At 44.3% G+C, this 15,557-nt stretch overlaps 2 protein-coding genes across 9 annotated transcripts in view; both read right to left on the bottom strand.

The window, feature by feature from the left end:
• Positions 1–11,467, bottom strand: part of MTHFD1L (methylenetetrahydrofolate dehydrogenase (NADP+ dependent) 1 like) — a 148,801-nt gene extending 137,334 nt beyond the window's left edge. The window contains exons 1-7 of the mRNA XM_048298471.1: positions 11,342–11,467; positions 10,108–10,192; positions 7,406–7,456; positions 7,275–7,328; positions 4,274–4,398; positions 3,053–3,153; positions 2,037–2,161 (exon numbers count right to left, since the gene is read on the bottom strand). Of these exons, the coding sequence (XP_048154428.1) occupies positions 2,037–2,161; positions 3,053–3,153; positions 4,274–4,398; positions 7,275–7,328; positions 7,406–7,456; positions 10,108–10,192; positions 11,342–11,457 (657 nt within the window). The 5' untranslated portion in view covers positions 11,458–11,467. The remainder of the gene's footprint in view (positions 1–2,036; positions 2,162–3,052; positions 3,154–4,273; positions 4,399–7,274; positions 7,329–7,405; positions 7,457–10,107; positions 10,193–11,341) is intronic.
• Positions 11,468–11,705: 238 nt separating this feature from the next.
• Positions 11,706–15,557, bottom strand: part of PLEKHG1 (pleckstrin homology and RhoGEF domain containing G1) — a 127,823-nt gene continuing 123,971 nt past the window's right edge. For all 8 annotated transcript variants that reach the window (XM_048297729.1, XM_048297730.1, XM_048297728.1 and 5 more), the window contains one exon: positions 11,706–14,901. In XM_048297729.1, coding sequence (XP_048153686.1) covers positions 13,799–14,901 — 1,103 coding nt within the window. In that variant the 3' untranslated portion in view covers positions 11,706–13,798. The remainder of the gene's footprint in view (positions 14,902–15,557) is intronic.

Below are 15,557 nucleotides of genomic sequence, written 5' to 3'. Positions count from 1 at the left end.
TCCCATTACAACCCTCAAGATAAAATTCTCCTTTCCTGTTATATATTGCAAAACAAATGCATCCCAGTGAAAAGATCATACTCTTCGTAAGTTTATCCCTCACTTCATAAGTGATTACGCTACCCCAGGTTATACTTCCAAACAACAGCACACAAACTGCCACTGTACAGCTGTCACATTCAGAGAAAGGAAAAGTTACTGTGTTGTGCAGGAAAAACAAAACATGAATTGATTCTTTCAAGCCTTTGAAAAACCTCAACATTGACTAACACATTTCCTTACTTGAAATTCAAATTTAAAAATCAAGAGAAGAAACCTGGTGAACGTTTAAGCTGTTTTTACTTAATCAGCATTTTAAACAAGCAGAAGAATATAAATTCTATAATCATGTTATCTAAAAACATTGTAGTTCAAATACAGACTGCCACAAGACAGCAGTACCTCGTTGCTTGGCAAGAAACTTGTGCTCAGTTTCTCACTCTCCAGCTTCTGGGAATATGAAACAGGATAGTTTTTCCTGCATGCATTAGATTTTATCAAGGAGCTAGAGTTAACTATCAGAGTGACATCCAGACAGGTTCAGCAGTGCTCTGGGATTATTGGAGACACGCGGCTCCAGGCTCACAGGTGAGGAAGAGGAAGGTAGGTTTCCACTGGGCTCTGCACATTAGTCCCGCAGGCAAAGTACAAACTCTTTTACTGCCAAAAGTTAAAACTGAGGTGCATAAAACCTCAAACTTAGGCCTCCCATTCTGTTTCCCATCAGTGACCTGCTCCAAGAAAGCTATGGGGAATGCCAAAAAGCAAAGCACGATTATGAGAAAGCACCTGGATGGAAGGAAACAGAATTCTCTCCAGCTATTGACAGCGCTGCACAAGCAGCTCTGGGCCCAACACAAATTTTTTGCTGTGAACCAGTGGAAACACCTCTGGCCACCCTGTCACCCAGCCCATCCAGCTGAGAGCAGTCCTCTAGCACAACCCCAAGCAATGAGAAATAACTGAGGAATGAGACATGGCAAGAATCAAGTTCACAGCACTCCATCTCCCAGAGAGCCATATGTTTCCTAAGTGCTGTCAGTCACTTAAAAGCCCAGAGCTGAGACAAGCCTGACAAAAACATCCGCAGCTGTGAAAACACGGGCCTGCCAGAGAGCTTTCTATCACAGCTGCTCGAATTTATTTCCTCCTCCTGTCCGCGCCTCCAAAGCCCGGAGGTTGGACACCATCATTTTGCCTTGGCTGCCACCCTGTGGCTGTCCAACACAAGAGCTGTCCCCGGCACCTCACCCTGACCGGCAGCCAGGCCCTGGAGCACAGTGAGCTCCTACAGCCAGAGTCTGGACCCTGCTGCACATGCCCCGAGGACAATGCAACCCCAGCTGGAGCAATGTGTGAAATTTGGGACTAAGGAATAAACTGCTACGTTTGACAGGAAGTTATACCAACTTCTAAGTTGTGTCTAAAAGCTCTGCAAAAAGCAGCCAGGGAGGCCGTGCAAATCCTTTGATTTAAGGCTCCTGAATTTCTTTGAATCCTTTTACAGTTCTCTTCAAAGATAAAGATTGGGAACTTCTTTGTCCCCAGAGCAGCAGCACTTGCAACCTTTAGGACATAAATCCAGTAAAAATAGTTTCATGCAGATGACAGTATCACAGGATGAGAAAAAAAGGGGGCATTTCTCTTGCACAGATAGAAAGCGAAAGCGAGAGCTGAAACATTTGTTTGTTGGATTCCTTCTCTCACAGCTCTTGGTGTAAAATAATGAAGTAAGAGCAGCTGCTGTTACATGTAATATTCTGGTAGAGACCAGTGTTTGCACCATTTCTGAGCAAGCAGGAAGGAGAAAAGACCCTGACCCACACTGGCTACCGGCAACCCCTGTAGCCACCTGTGACTGCAATGACAAGTCTCCGTCTTGGAAAGGTGGCCTCTTGGGAATAGCAGCCAGGGCAGGATTGTCAGGTGGACAGCTGACAGGGATGAGCAGATAGTGGGGATGCACAATGAGCCTGGGCAGACAGAAGAGTGCTCACCTCACTCTGCAGCTGTGGGGCTCTCCAGGGGCAGCTGAGGACGGCGGCTCCCTCGCGCTGCAGCACGCTCTGCAGGGCAGCACCCTGCGCCCCGCGCGCTCCCACCAGCAGCACCGTCTTCCCACCTGTGCGACACAAGGGAAGTCATTCAGCCGCCCCCAGTGCAGGGCACAAGCACCAGCAGCTACGCAGACCTCGCCCCAGGCCACCCACTGCTGCAGCACTCCAGAAGGGGCAGCAAAGGGGCTCACAGGGACAGCGCCGTGTGCTTGCACAGCCACAGCAGCTGTGCCAGCACGGGCAGCTCTTCTGGAGCCTGTGCAGTGACAACAACCACACGTCTTAAGTAGTTTCCTGGTGACTAATTTCTAGTAAGCAAATACTGTTCTTCTAGCTTTCTGGTATTTTGCACAAATCTTTTCATTCACATTTGTTACTAAGTACATTTAACCTTCTGTTTACAGTTCTGCAACAGAAATCCTTGTTTCAACAATTATTAATCACTGTAAGAGAGACAACTTCTGAAATGCTGCCTTAAACTAACAGTGTCTCCACACACAGTAAACCAACTTGTTTGAATCTGCCAGTGTCAGCATTGACACGACACAATCCAAACCAGAAGATCTGCTCAGCAGCAATTTACAGGCAAACCTGGGTTTCTCCAACTGCTCACACTAATCAAAACAGTCAAGTGAAATCCCCAAGTGATGTATGTATTTTTTGTTTGGAAGACTCACATGTCTTGTGTGTCTTCAGTGAAATTAAATCTGCTGATGGCAGCTAGCCCCTGCCTAATATCCAAAACCTGTAAGCCTGAGACCTGTTTCTGCAAATACAGCATTCAGATGTCACTGAGGTTCCTCAATAGCAGGAGACAAATATATGTCAGGTGGGAACGCAACGCAAAATAGAAAACAAAACAAGGTCAGATTATATTTGACTCCCAGTGAGGATTAAAACTGAGTAAAATAGTTAGGCTAAAATTAATGTAATGATTATGATATAGAAGGACTCACCTATATCTTCAAGAAGCTCCATCACAGCACACGCTGTAGGAGGAACTAGACAGTCATTGACATCACCATGTACCAAGCATCCCAGGTTTACACTGGATAATCTGCAGTGGAAAAATATGGCAATTTAACAAAAAAAAGAGTTTGTGTAACATAAATCCCCAGCAATGCTTGTAACATGGCTAAGAGGTAATCCCAAGAGCAAACATCTCTCACAAAAGCAAATCCTTTGATAGTCATGTACTGCAGCTAATTCGTACCATCCCACAACCCAGACAGACAAACACTGAGCCTCAAGAGAGGCCAGGAAAGGGACCTGTGAGTTAGAATGAGTAACACCATCCCACGATACACAGGCAGCTCTTTACTTATCATGACTGGGCACAGCACATTGGGCCAAAACACTTCATTGGCTGCAGTGAGACCAGGCCAGTGCTGCCAGAGCCAAGCCAGAGGCAACACATCCTGCTGGGCTCAGGCTGGTTTAGGAGGGGGTAACCCAGATATTTCCACACTGCACTCCATTCTCTCTCATACACAAGGATGCTCCAATTTTCCATTCTCCAGCAATCTCAGTACTCCACATAGTGGAAAGTTAACTAATTTGAAGGATTTTTAGATTTTTTTCCTGACATGAAAAAAAAAAAGAGAGAGAGTGGGATTAAAAAAAAAAAATGGTAATGGCCTGCAGGTAAGAGCAGGAAGGCTGCAAGAGCAGCAAAATGGTAACTCACAAACCTAAATTACACCAGTGGTCTCTTCAGAGAGCAGTACAACTCAACACTGATTGGAAATCTGTGCTAATGGGTCCAAACTATTATAGCCTACTCTCTCACCATGAGAGAGTGCTGTAAGGAAGTTAAAACCTTCTCTGCAATTTTTCCATCGATCCTTCTTGTGAAAATTCAGTACTTTGTGACTACCACTTATATTACTGAAGTACTGAAATACCTTAAGTATCACCAGTAAATCAAGTCTTCGTTTTTTACTTCTTTGAAAAGACTATGCCCTGAATATACATTACGTAAAAAATAAAAAGATAATGACCAAAACTACTTGAGTGAAAGACTTCTCATTGATTCAGAGGCATCTTTTATCACTGCTCAATAGCACAGCCAGACACATTGACTGAGGAATCCATTAATGAAAAGCACAGGGTCAAATTGATTTTACAGAGCCATCAGGCTTGTGTCTGCTAATATTTTTTCTCGGTACTCCACTTACCCATCCACATCCTTCTCTGGTTTCACAGCGTTTAATACCTTACTGCTATATAAGCTTTCTGGGAGGTCAAGAGCAAGGCCCTGCACGTTAGGATCCTCATTAAGTCTCAAGATTTCACTGACAATCTAGGAAGTTAATAAAAAGCATTAAAGATCAGAACAACAGATAAAAGGAGAATCTGATTAGAATGGGGTAAAACCTGTAATTTTTTTTCAATTACTTTATGGCCACCTTGGCTTCCCTTGCTTATTACTGCAAATTCTAAATGAAAAAGCAATAACCTGCTCTACGCAGTTTATATTTCCATGGCTTACCAAATTAAGCCACCCTGACTCCATGCTAAACATCTTGCAAAGTAAACAAGTATTATGTGACATTAAGCTGCCAAAAGCAGTTTGTGTTTCACCATTCCAAACCTCAGCAAAAGCTTGCCACTGCAATGGCTTCAGAAGATGCTTTTAGAAACAAGATGCCTGAGGTAATACATAGTTCAAAATAGGACCAGATCACGTCCCAACACAGAACATGAACAAAAAGCTGTAACACTTGAAAAAACAATTGTACAAGAAAAAACTCATTTTATTAAACCAGCATATATGGTTACCAATTTTCTTTCTCAAAACACCTGATCCTAAGAGCTGACAATTGTCTTGTGAAGAATTATTATGTTGAAAAGGCACTGCAGAAAAATTTATGAATTTCAAGTACTGAACCAGATGCAAGTTCAAGTGGTTTATAATTGGTCATATTCAACACCTGAGACTGTACTACGTACCCTTGATTACTTCCTCTCTAAAGTGTAATGCTGATCCATGCTATTCTGCTGTGACCAGAAAGAATACAATGGAACAAAACACGTTGAAGTTTTCTTAGGTGAGAAATGTCATGCAAGCATGTCTTCCCATCATGTAAATAAAATCCGTGTGCAAGCATCACAAAGCTTTATAATTGAATTGGATTAATATCTAACAGAAAAGGATTACAAGTAGGGTTTTTTTTCCTTAACTAATACCATGCCTTCTTAAAATGCTTTTCTTGTAAACTATTCAGTATAATTGTGAACTCTATTACCCACACATTTGATATCCAATCAACATTAAGCTAGGGGAATTAGGCAGGAGTTAGATTAGCTGCAACTCTGAGCCAAGAGAACGTACTACTTTCATGCTAAACACAGATTATACAAGCATGTCACTGGTACAGAAATGCCTCTTTAGTTTCCTGACTCCTGAGGCAAAAACAAGCATATCTACTAAGGTCCTGTGGCATTTGACAGCAACAGGACTGGTACACATTGCAATAGAAAGGATAACTGTACATACCACAATACGGACATGAAAACATGCACATTTTTCTTAAAAAAATCTTGATATGCTACAAAATGCTGGGGGCCTACAGAGCAATTAAAACTCAAAGCTGTATTTCTGCCTCCTGGGAAAATAATTCAGTTTTCCATTTTAATTGCATCCGACTTAAATTCAGCTTTCCATCATCACGGCATTTAAAATACTTATAACTCATGCAGGGTAAGGCAGTGTAGTATTAACTTGCCTTTATTGTACAGAGGAAGTTATGGCAAAACCCAAATGTACATGGTATTGAAATCCCTCCCACCTTCCCACACCAGGGAACACAACTGAGATGTGGATTTTAGCAGCTGTAAAAAACTTTGTCATAGTAAGCAAGAGAGTAAGCAAACCATGATGAATTTTATTGGAAGTAATTTCCTTCAAATAACAGAAATACCCCAATTTTCTCTTTAAATACACAGCTCAACCACTTTCTAAGATACTGCTTAAAGGTAACAGCAACTACTGCTGCATAGTCGCTGTATTTTACCTATTTTCTGCTGTGTTACTCAACAGATAAAACGCATTTACCAACAAGAAAGTGTATTTGTTTTTCATTTCAAAAGCCCACTCTTCTTCAATGGGTAGCTGACTATCCATAATCTACAAAACTTCACAGTAAGTTCCTTTCAATGTATCTGGAAGCAGTTCTTGAGATTACACTGCAAGGCAGCAACATTTTAAGAACAAAGTGTACTGGAAAACAAAGCAGTACACAGAACTCACAAGCCTGAAGGATTATCAAACTTGCCAAGCACAAGGAGGCCAGCTGGGAACAGTGTCATCTTTTACTATACATTCCTTCACTGGTTCAACTTTCACATGGTTTTCTATATTTAAAACACAATTGATATTAAGTGCTGTGGCTTCAACAAGGTAAAGAATTCAGGCCTCTAGTGATTTGGGGGTGGATATTTGTTTTTTAATACATAATTTAAACATTAAAAGATCAATAGACAAATTCAACATCCCCCTCTCCTTCCCCCCTCCCTTCCCCATATAATCATATAATCTTTAATTTTGCTGAATAACTTGGGCAAGAATCAGGTACAGTCACAAGAGCGACTGTGGGAAACAGGATACCTGAGCTGGTATGAGGTTAAACACCAAGCACAAAACCAAAACATTACTCTATTGATTCTGCCCCAGCTTGCCAGGGAACAGCAGACATGCCCATTAATTCTCTTTTTTCTCATTCTTGCCAGTAATGGGATAGTATTTGCTATTTAAACCAAGGCGATCCTAACCCTAATTTTGTTGGGGTCCCTCCCCTGCCGTGTAGCCCTGGGAGAGGGGCCCTGAGGGCACAGACACGGGGCTTCCCTGCCCCTGCTCAGCCTCGTTCCCATTGGTTGGTTTGTGTTCCCTGCACGGGCAGAAGGACCCTTGGTCCTGTGACTGGAACAGTTCCTGGGCAGAGCTCCGGCCATGCGGCTGGAGAAATAAACATCTCTGAAACAGCTATCAAGAATCTGTCTGTCCATATATATTTCCTTTCCACGGGACTCCTGGTTTGATATATGCGTGTTGCAGTATCCCCACTGCAACATAATTTGAGTTACGTGGTCAGTCAAAATATAATGAATGTCAGCAATAAATACAAGTTTTTGACAAAAGCTAAAAAGGAAGACTCCTTCAGGTACTTCAGTTACCTCATCCTTGGTGCTGCCTTCAGGAAGACAGACGTGAATAACACGCAGACCAACCTGTTCAAAGAAAAGACTTAAAATTATCAAAGGCAAGTAGCTCATGATTATTAACACATGCATCAGCTAAAGCTTACCTCTTTGGCAAAGTTCTTGTTTGCTTCTTGAATCAAATGGTCATTATGTGCCTTGGGGAACAAAACAGAAACTGAGTTTTAAAATAATACATTTAAAAATATGAGTACACTAATGCACGTCTATGCAAGAAACGTAGTGACAATGTCTGTGTCTAAAGGTATTCAAACTAATAAAAAGCAATTCTAAGAAAGAAACAGGCCATCCCTGTTAATCCCAGATAGTTCAAGATGCCTAACAGTGATAAAAAGAGCATTTAAAAGGACAGGCTTCACGGAGAGGGGCAACACCTGTTAGGGAAGGAGGGCTTGCCCTCTATCCTCCACCTCCCTCCCTGCATTGCCAGCATTCGGGCATCCCACTCCCCAAATCTGGCAGCTGGTGGTGAGTGGCAGCACAGAGGCTGCTGCACCGAGGACACCGTGCAGAGCTCACACTGTGCTGAGGGAAGAAGAGACAGGTCTAAGGACAGCTCAGCAGCTGCTCCCCTATGCCAGTAAATGTGGGACTGTACCCCCACACCAACTGCTTGAGAGGTTTAACTGGGATGGAGCAACTGGTGGTACCACACTGTCCCCTGTAGTGTCCCTGCTGCTGCAGCACTGGCAGGTGAACACTTACCTTGTATGAGTGCAGAAAGTCCCTGCCCTGAACCGGTTCCTATCAAAACCCACCGAGCAGCACAGGTGAGGCCAGAGCTCAGTACATGAGCTGGCAGGGTGCAAGGGCAGGACAGGAGGTGCAGGGGAGCCAGTGGTGCTTTGCTGAGCTTTGCAGGGCAACAGCTCCACTGCTAAGCACAATCCTGATGCCTTACTTTAGTTTTCAGCTTCAAAAAAATTAAGAAGCATCCACCACTCATTTTTTGCTGTTGCAAAGTTCTAACCAAGGCTCAACACAGATAATAAGCAACACAGGTATCAATTTCAGCATCATTTCAGGTTCAGTTGTCTCAAGAGGAAAAGGACAGTCCTAAAATCATTCCACTGCAGGTTCAGTCTGCAACTCCTCATTCCCACAGCTGCCCTGTCATGCTGCCCACTGTTACTCAAGAGTGGCTGGCAAAGGAGATAATTTCACTGCCCTCCCTCTGCTCCTCTGGGCAGATGTGGCACATGGGGAGCAGCACAAATCTTAAGGCTCTGCCCACACTACTGGTAGAGCAGTGCATCACATGAACATTTGTAGACCAAAGCAAGTTTTCTTTGTACCAAAAGATAAACATTTAAAGTGGGCTCTGCTTCACTCCTCACAACTAGACCAGAGCTAGAGTGACTGACAGCTGGAGAACACAGCTTGGGTGAATTTCACCCAGAAGGATCTAGGCCACATGTTCCTACAGCCACCTCCTGATGCAAAACAAACCAAGTGGGGTAAACAGGGACATCCCTTCCATCGTGCCAGCATAAAACACGCATTTGGTCATGCAGAAAACCAGACCCAGCAGACAAATATGGTTGAAAGAAAGCCTCTTTAGACCCCTTGGGCTGGGGTAGATCACAGTCCTAGTCCAGCTCATGGTGCAACTGGATGAAGAGAGGTCACTGCTTTTCTAGCAGTCCTTAAGCTTTAGCCTTAGAGGGCTTTGTGAAAACATTAAATGCAATTACTAGGGAGGGTAAGAGATGGGAGAGCCTGTTCAGACAGACTGACTAGAAGACCTACTGAAATAAAGCTGTTGCTGCATTACTTAGATTCACTATCGGTACTTCAAAAATATTTACAGCTGGTTTTAAACTTAAAACCTACTGAATCAGTTTCCATGTGTGCCCACTCAAAACCAATACCACCATTTGAAGGAACACAACAATAACATTTTTGCCTGCATGGCTCTGGGTCTACTCTGAATGACAAGCATCCCTAGTTTTGTGGCTTTGAAACCTTAAGAAATCTAAGGACAAACATCTTTCAGCTTTGCAGGGATAGCAATCCTCATCTCTGATTTTGATTGCCTATCAAAAATGGCACCATCAGTGAGATGGAAAGCTCTTCACAGCATTAGTAAAACAATGGTTCTCAATTACTACAAGATTCCTTCACATCAGAAAGTGCTGCTACTTCTACAGGATGCTGACACTTTACACAGGGCACTTATTTCACACTGACTCTTCTAAGCTGACTGGGACTTTTCAGTGTGGTTTTCCTCTTCTTATAAGAGCAGTAAGACAGTGATAAGCCACAGCTACCCAAAGGTAACATGGCTGACAGGAAGCAACAGGGTCTTTCATTAATCCTGGCATTGTTATTTCAGGGGTGGGAGGTGAAGGGAGGCCCACGTTTTCAGGCACGTAAGCACTTTGTTCAGGATTGCAAAAAAAGCTTCAAGCTAAATAAAGGTTTGAGAACACTACTTTAATTCAATTCTTAAGTTAATCAACTTAGACAAGCTGTGAGAAAAAGTGATCCATACTTACAATGGGGAAGACTACGTTAGCAAAAGGAAGAAGGGATAAAACTGTTCCCTTCCTTTGCAAAGCTCTCCCACAGTCTGAATTTTGCTGTGACTGTTTCAGGCCTGAAGAAGGGCAATCTACCATCTGGTGGAACTACCTCCTCCCATTGCTTTGTTTTATAATAAAGCAGATAATATTCTTTATAAAAAAAGGATTAAAATTACTTTCTGCATCGTGTGCTTCTGAAGTTTCAGACAAGTAATGGTACCAAAGGAGATCTCGCACAGTCAGTGAGCACAGACATGCTTTACCTGAATAATGGCAAGCGTTGGCTTAAGTCGAGGGTTTTCTCTCTTAAGAGAGGCCAAGGAATTCTTTGCGTTCTCGGTGACTCTGCTGCAACAGTAACAAGCAAATTCTTTAACAAAATAAACCCTCCCAACATTAGTCGGCAGAAACCAATGTTAGCCAACAACGTAACAGAAATGCTTAGGCACATACATTTTTAATCTCCAAAATTATGGTTGGATGTGAACTGTGAGGGCTGGTGTTCAGCAGGCAGCTACAGAAAACCTTAACAGGCCAAAGGTTTGGAGTTTTTTTATAGCTATGTGGGGCATTGCTCTGACATGCCCAAAGCTTTATAGCTAGGCTGTGCTAATTCATGAGAAGGCTTGTCCAGCCCCACCATGGGAAGCGCAGCAGAGAACCACCACCTTGTGCTCTTAGATCAGTTCTTGGGTCAGGTGGGTTCTTCGTTTCCATACCCTCGGCCAGGGCTGTGACAGATGCAGAAGCCTTTGCAGCTGCGGCTGCCATGGCTTAACATGGGCTAGACCAGCCCCAAGAGCAGCAGGCCAGCCAGTCTCATGGATGCCTTTCAAAACCACTGGCAGAAGGGAGACAAGGCACCTCTGTCTGCCACACTGCTTCTTGGAAAAACCAGTGACAGCCAGGCACTGGGAATGCTTTCTGGAAAAAATTTCTGGGTAAGTGGCGGCCAGCTCCCCCCTGTTCTTTGGCGTGTGCAGATGATACTTACCCAGCTGGGCAAAGAGGAGACCCCCTGAAATACATCTGTCTGCCCCCCACAGCAAGGAAGTCAAACGGAAGAAAACAGCCTGGAGTGGATTTTTGGTAGCTCGTACCCTTGGAGAAGCCAATAACCAGTTCAATTTAATGCCGTTGCAGACTACCCCGTCCAAGGCTGAATCGGGACGGGGAGGGGCAGGGGGCGACCAGGGACACATTTTTCCAGGCACACATCTGCGCACCTCCTCACCTGAGCCACCGCCACATGACGGCTGCTCTGCTCGCTCTCAAAATGCCACCACCAAAACCCAGAGCAAATCCCGCCAGTGGTTCTGGGAGAAGAGGGGCATTTTACTACGAGGTCCCCCAAAAAGCCCACCTCAAAAAACCAACCCGACGCCCCTAATGAGGGCGTATCGCCCAAATCCCCCTCACCCCTCCTCCCTCCATGCCCACACCATCGCACCCCCCGGTTGCATCAGCCGGCGCTGCCTCCCCACGTGCGCCTCTTACCGGGCGGCCGCCGCCGCGCCGCCGCCCCGGGGGTGCGGCCCGCTCAGCCCGCGGCTCGGCGGCGGCGCGGCGGGGAGCGCCGGGGCCAGGCAGCGCCGCAGCGCCGCGCTCCTCATCCCTCCGGTGCGCTCCGGCAGCCGCGGCGGCGGGCACGGGGCAGGGGCAGGGGCGGGAGCGGGGCCAGGGGGCGGGCGGGGATGGAGCGCCGCCCGCCCCCGCTCCCCGCCCCGGCGCTCCCCTGCTTTCGCTTCCGCTTTATTTGCCAGAAACAAGCCCCGTCCAAATCACCCCCAAACATCAGCTCCGACAGGTAGAAGCCAATAACTTCCTTCCGCCGCCCCCCGCAATGAAAAGCACCCAAAGCTTTTGCATACTCAACGTTTATTAAAAATAGTATGAAATGGTCCCTGGGAGAAGTTACAATACTAGTAGAAGTCCCTTTTTCTGATTGGTTGGTTGTTTTCCCCTCCCTCCCAACTCCATTGATTGCATGAGATGCGAGTTAAACATTCTCCTAAAGCCGTTTAAACAAATCTAGATGTGCGCCCACAGATTCACCTTCTATCCATATTTACAATACTTTACAAGCTATATTAAATAAATATGGGCTCTGCTACACCTCGGCGTCTTAAATATGTACAACATTATTTCTCAGTCGGATTTTACTAGATAGATAGGGGTCCTATCACAGGGGGTGTGCTGACTGTAACAAGTATCCCTGTGGTATGAGCTAGTAAGTACCGTGACCAACCAGCCCTCAAAATAACAACTCCTAGCCAATGCAAGATAGGTGTGGTAAATAATTTAGTCGGTTCTAATAAATTCAAGTCCTCAAATCTTAGTCTACAAGTAATTAGCTGTACACTGATGACTTCAGGTTTTCCTCATGGTAACCAGTGTTGTAAATAATCAGCTGTTCTGGAAGTACAGTGCTCTGTAACTGAGGGGAGTGATAAGTGGTTAGTAAAAATAGTATTTCAATGAAATTCCTTTGTTTATTGATATGTTTAACTCGGTACTGGCTTTATCCATGTAATCTGAAGAATGTAAGCACCAAAAAAGAACAACAGTGACACAAGATGATCAGTGTAGATGTATCTAGGCTTTCCTTTCGGTACAATGTTTTCAAGTAACAGAATCCAAAGCTGTGCAACAATGACGATGAAGGGGAGTACGTAGTATTGGAAAGCCTGTCCTTGCTCTAAATGGCAGCATTTATTCTATACATTATTTGCAAAAGAATGGAATGTATTCTCATTTTTAAGCTACTTTTTATTGTACATAAATTGGATTAGAGTCAGCCCTGACTGATCTACAAAATGTATCTTTTACTGCTCTCTGTCAGGAAGGGTCACTTCCTGCTACAGGAGATGCATGCCCTGGGGACTGCAGCTTGTCACTCAAACAGCACTATCACCAAACCACTCTATGGGCCAAACATGCCCCACAATTAGTATTTCACCCAAGAATCTGGCCAAGCCTCATTCTCTCGCAGGGTTACTGACACTGGGACTTGAATAAATGCCCAGCAGGTCACTGCATACAACACACAGCTTCTTCAACTCTGCACAGCAGCTTTTGACCGCTGGATGCTGATCTACAAGATACTCAGATTTTGCTTGCATGTCACAAACGCCACCATCACTGGAGGTACCAAAACTGGTCTAGCCCTCTTCACAAGCAGTGCAGCTCCCCTTCTAATGCCAAAACCACTCCCCAGGCAAGGACTGTGTCACACAAAAGACACCACTGCCCATCTTCTGCCTCCTACGCAGTTCCAGAAAGTAGAAGCGGCTTCAGACACAGAGCTATCAGCCTGGCACAAGTACTAGGACTAGGTTTTCTTTAAAATGTAAGAAGCTTGCTCTAAAATAATGTAGCATATGCATTGGTCCCACACACTTGGAATCTGTCTGACGCAAAAGTAACGTGCAAAAAGCATGTGCAATTGCACATGTAGCCTGTTGGGGTAATAACCAGAACCCTGCTCAGAAATCTGGACAGTCACAGGAGCAGCTGCCCAGCTAAATGCTCCTGTATGTAAGCAGAGTAATATCACGCAGGTATTTTGGATGCAGAACACTGGACACCAACTGGAAAGTCTAAATACCAGGGTTTCCATGTGATAAAATGGTTTAAGAATCAAATGGCATCACACCTGGTTCGATGGTAAGAATCAGGGGGTATCACACCTAACAAAGAAGAGATGTGAAGGTTCAGTAGGAGATGAGAAGTTCACATGTGCTACATAGAGACCCCAGACAGTGCGCATTTGGCCTTTTTCACATCCAGGATTCTAAACCATTTTTTAAACGATACATTTCACATCTATTTACAATATTATTGTGATACAATGCCTGATACTGTAATATTACGGAAATACATGATGCCAGTACTGATTGTCCTAGTATATACTCTGTCATGATAAGGCAGTACAGCTAGAAATTACTGAAAGCATCAAGCAAAGCTACTTGAACTGAGACACTGAAACTTTTCCCTTAAAGACTGGACAATATTCTGCTGATTAGGAGATGGTACTCTCCACAGGTAATCATTCAGTTTATCCGAATCACTGTATGCAGTCAGATATGGGGTAAGTGCACGTTTGCTGCTGGCAGACTTTGCAGGAGTACAGGAGACAGTTTTGCCACAGAATGTTTCAGAAGGAACAGCATCTGTGTTACGCAGTTTAGGATCTGATTTCCTTGTTTGGTTCTGAGAAGTCTCCAAGTCAGATCCCTCATCTTCAGACTTTATTTCAACGTAGTCATCATCATCCCCTTCTCCTTCTTCAGAATCTTTGAAATTCAAAAAATAGTTCTGAGTGGCCATCTGTGCTGTCAGAGGGGAGGCTCTGTTCACTCTCAGCACCTTTTGAGAATCCTGCAGAATCATATCTGAACAGTTTTCAGAGATCTGCTTTCTCATCTCCGGCCCTGTACATCCTGAAGCAATTCCTGGAGTTTGATGGCTGTTGAATCTAAAGTTCCTATTCAAATGGAGCCTTTTCTTATCAATTTCATTATTATATACAATTGATTCTCCAGACCGGTTGACCACAATTGAGGACGAGGACTGTGACCTGCCGTATGCCTGCGGTTTTACATTGCTTACTCTCCTCCCCAGTGAGTTATAGACACGATCTTGATGCAAGTTCTCTTTGTTTGGTTGGCTTATAATGGTGCTCCACCTCTGCGCTGGGACATGCAAACGGTTGGAAATCTGAAGGGAAGGCACTGAGCCAGCTGATGGCAACTGCTTCGAATTGCTTTTTGTACCAGCCTCTGTGTACGAGTTCTTGGACTTTGGGTCCTGGGATTCAGGCCATGGAGAGAAGTCAGCCAGCTCGCCATTACTGTACGTAGAATGCAAAAGCCAATCTTCTGCTCTTGAGCACTCACTGGCAGGCTGGGAATGGGGAGGAGATGTGGCCATGGGTGTGGAAAACCTCCCAGCTGATGGCTCCTGAGGAGTGGCCCCAGCTTCCTTTTGGACCTTAGGAGTACTCTCTCTGAAGACAATTTGGTCATAAAGCTGGGAATATTCAGCTATTCTGGCACCTAGAAAGAAGAGAGAATTAACTTAGCAGAGAGAAGGAATCAATTTCAATTAATCATGTTAAAATTTTAAAACCTCAAAACACTTAGTATTGGTAGAGAAGAGCTTTCAGTTGTGTCAATAAATTTGGCCTCTGCAAAGTAACATGAAACAATGGAGGCTGGAAAGGCCTTTGTGTCACATTTCAGTACACTTTGTTGAGGAAAAGAAGCATAAAATATCTTGCTACAGTGAGCAGTCATGCAGGACACAATGCAGCACATGGTTCCAATAATACGCTGCTTGTTTCATGTTAAAATAGAAAAGAACATTCTAAAAATGGCCTGGTAAATAAGATATTAAATAAGAGACTTTTAAAAATATCACAAGAAGGCAAGAATGACACCCTAGTGCATGGAGTCTGCTGCCTCGACTTCAATTTGTTTCAATTGATCATGGACAAAAATAGTCCCAGAGTTGTTGCATAGCCATGACTTTGCCATTCAACGCTATGAGCTCTTTCTTATCTGACCACATTCCTTATGCTCATGGGTATGATTCTGAATGGCACCTGAGCAGATGTATGTGACTTGTGAGAAGGCAAACCAACTTGAAAAAACACTTTAGTCAAACTCTGAAGATCACACTACTAAAGGAAATAACTGCTTTTCTGTAGAGA

This window comes from Corvus hawaiiensis, chromosome 3, assembly GCF_020740725.1.
Source record: "Corvus hawaiiensis isolate bCorHaw1 chromosome 3, bCorHaw1.pri.cur, whole genome shotgun sequence".
NCBI lineage: Eukaryota > Metazoa > Chordata > Aves > Passeriformes > Corvidae > Corvus > Corvus hawaiiensis.
This window is presented reverse-complemented; position numbering and strand designations above follow the sequence as displayed.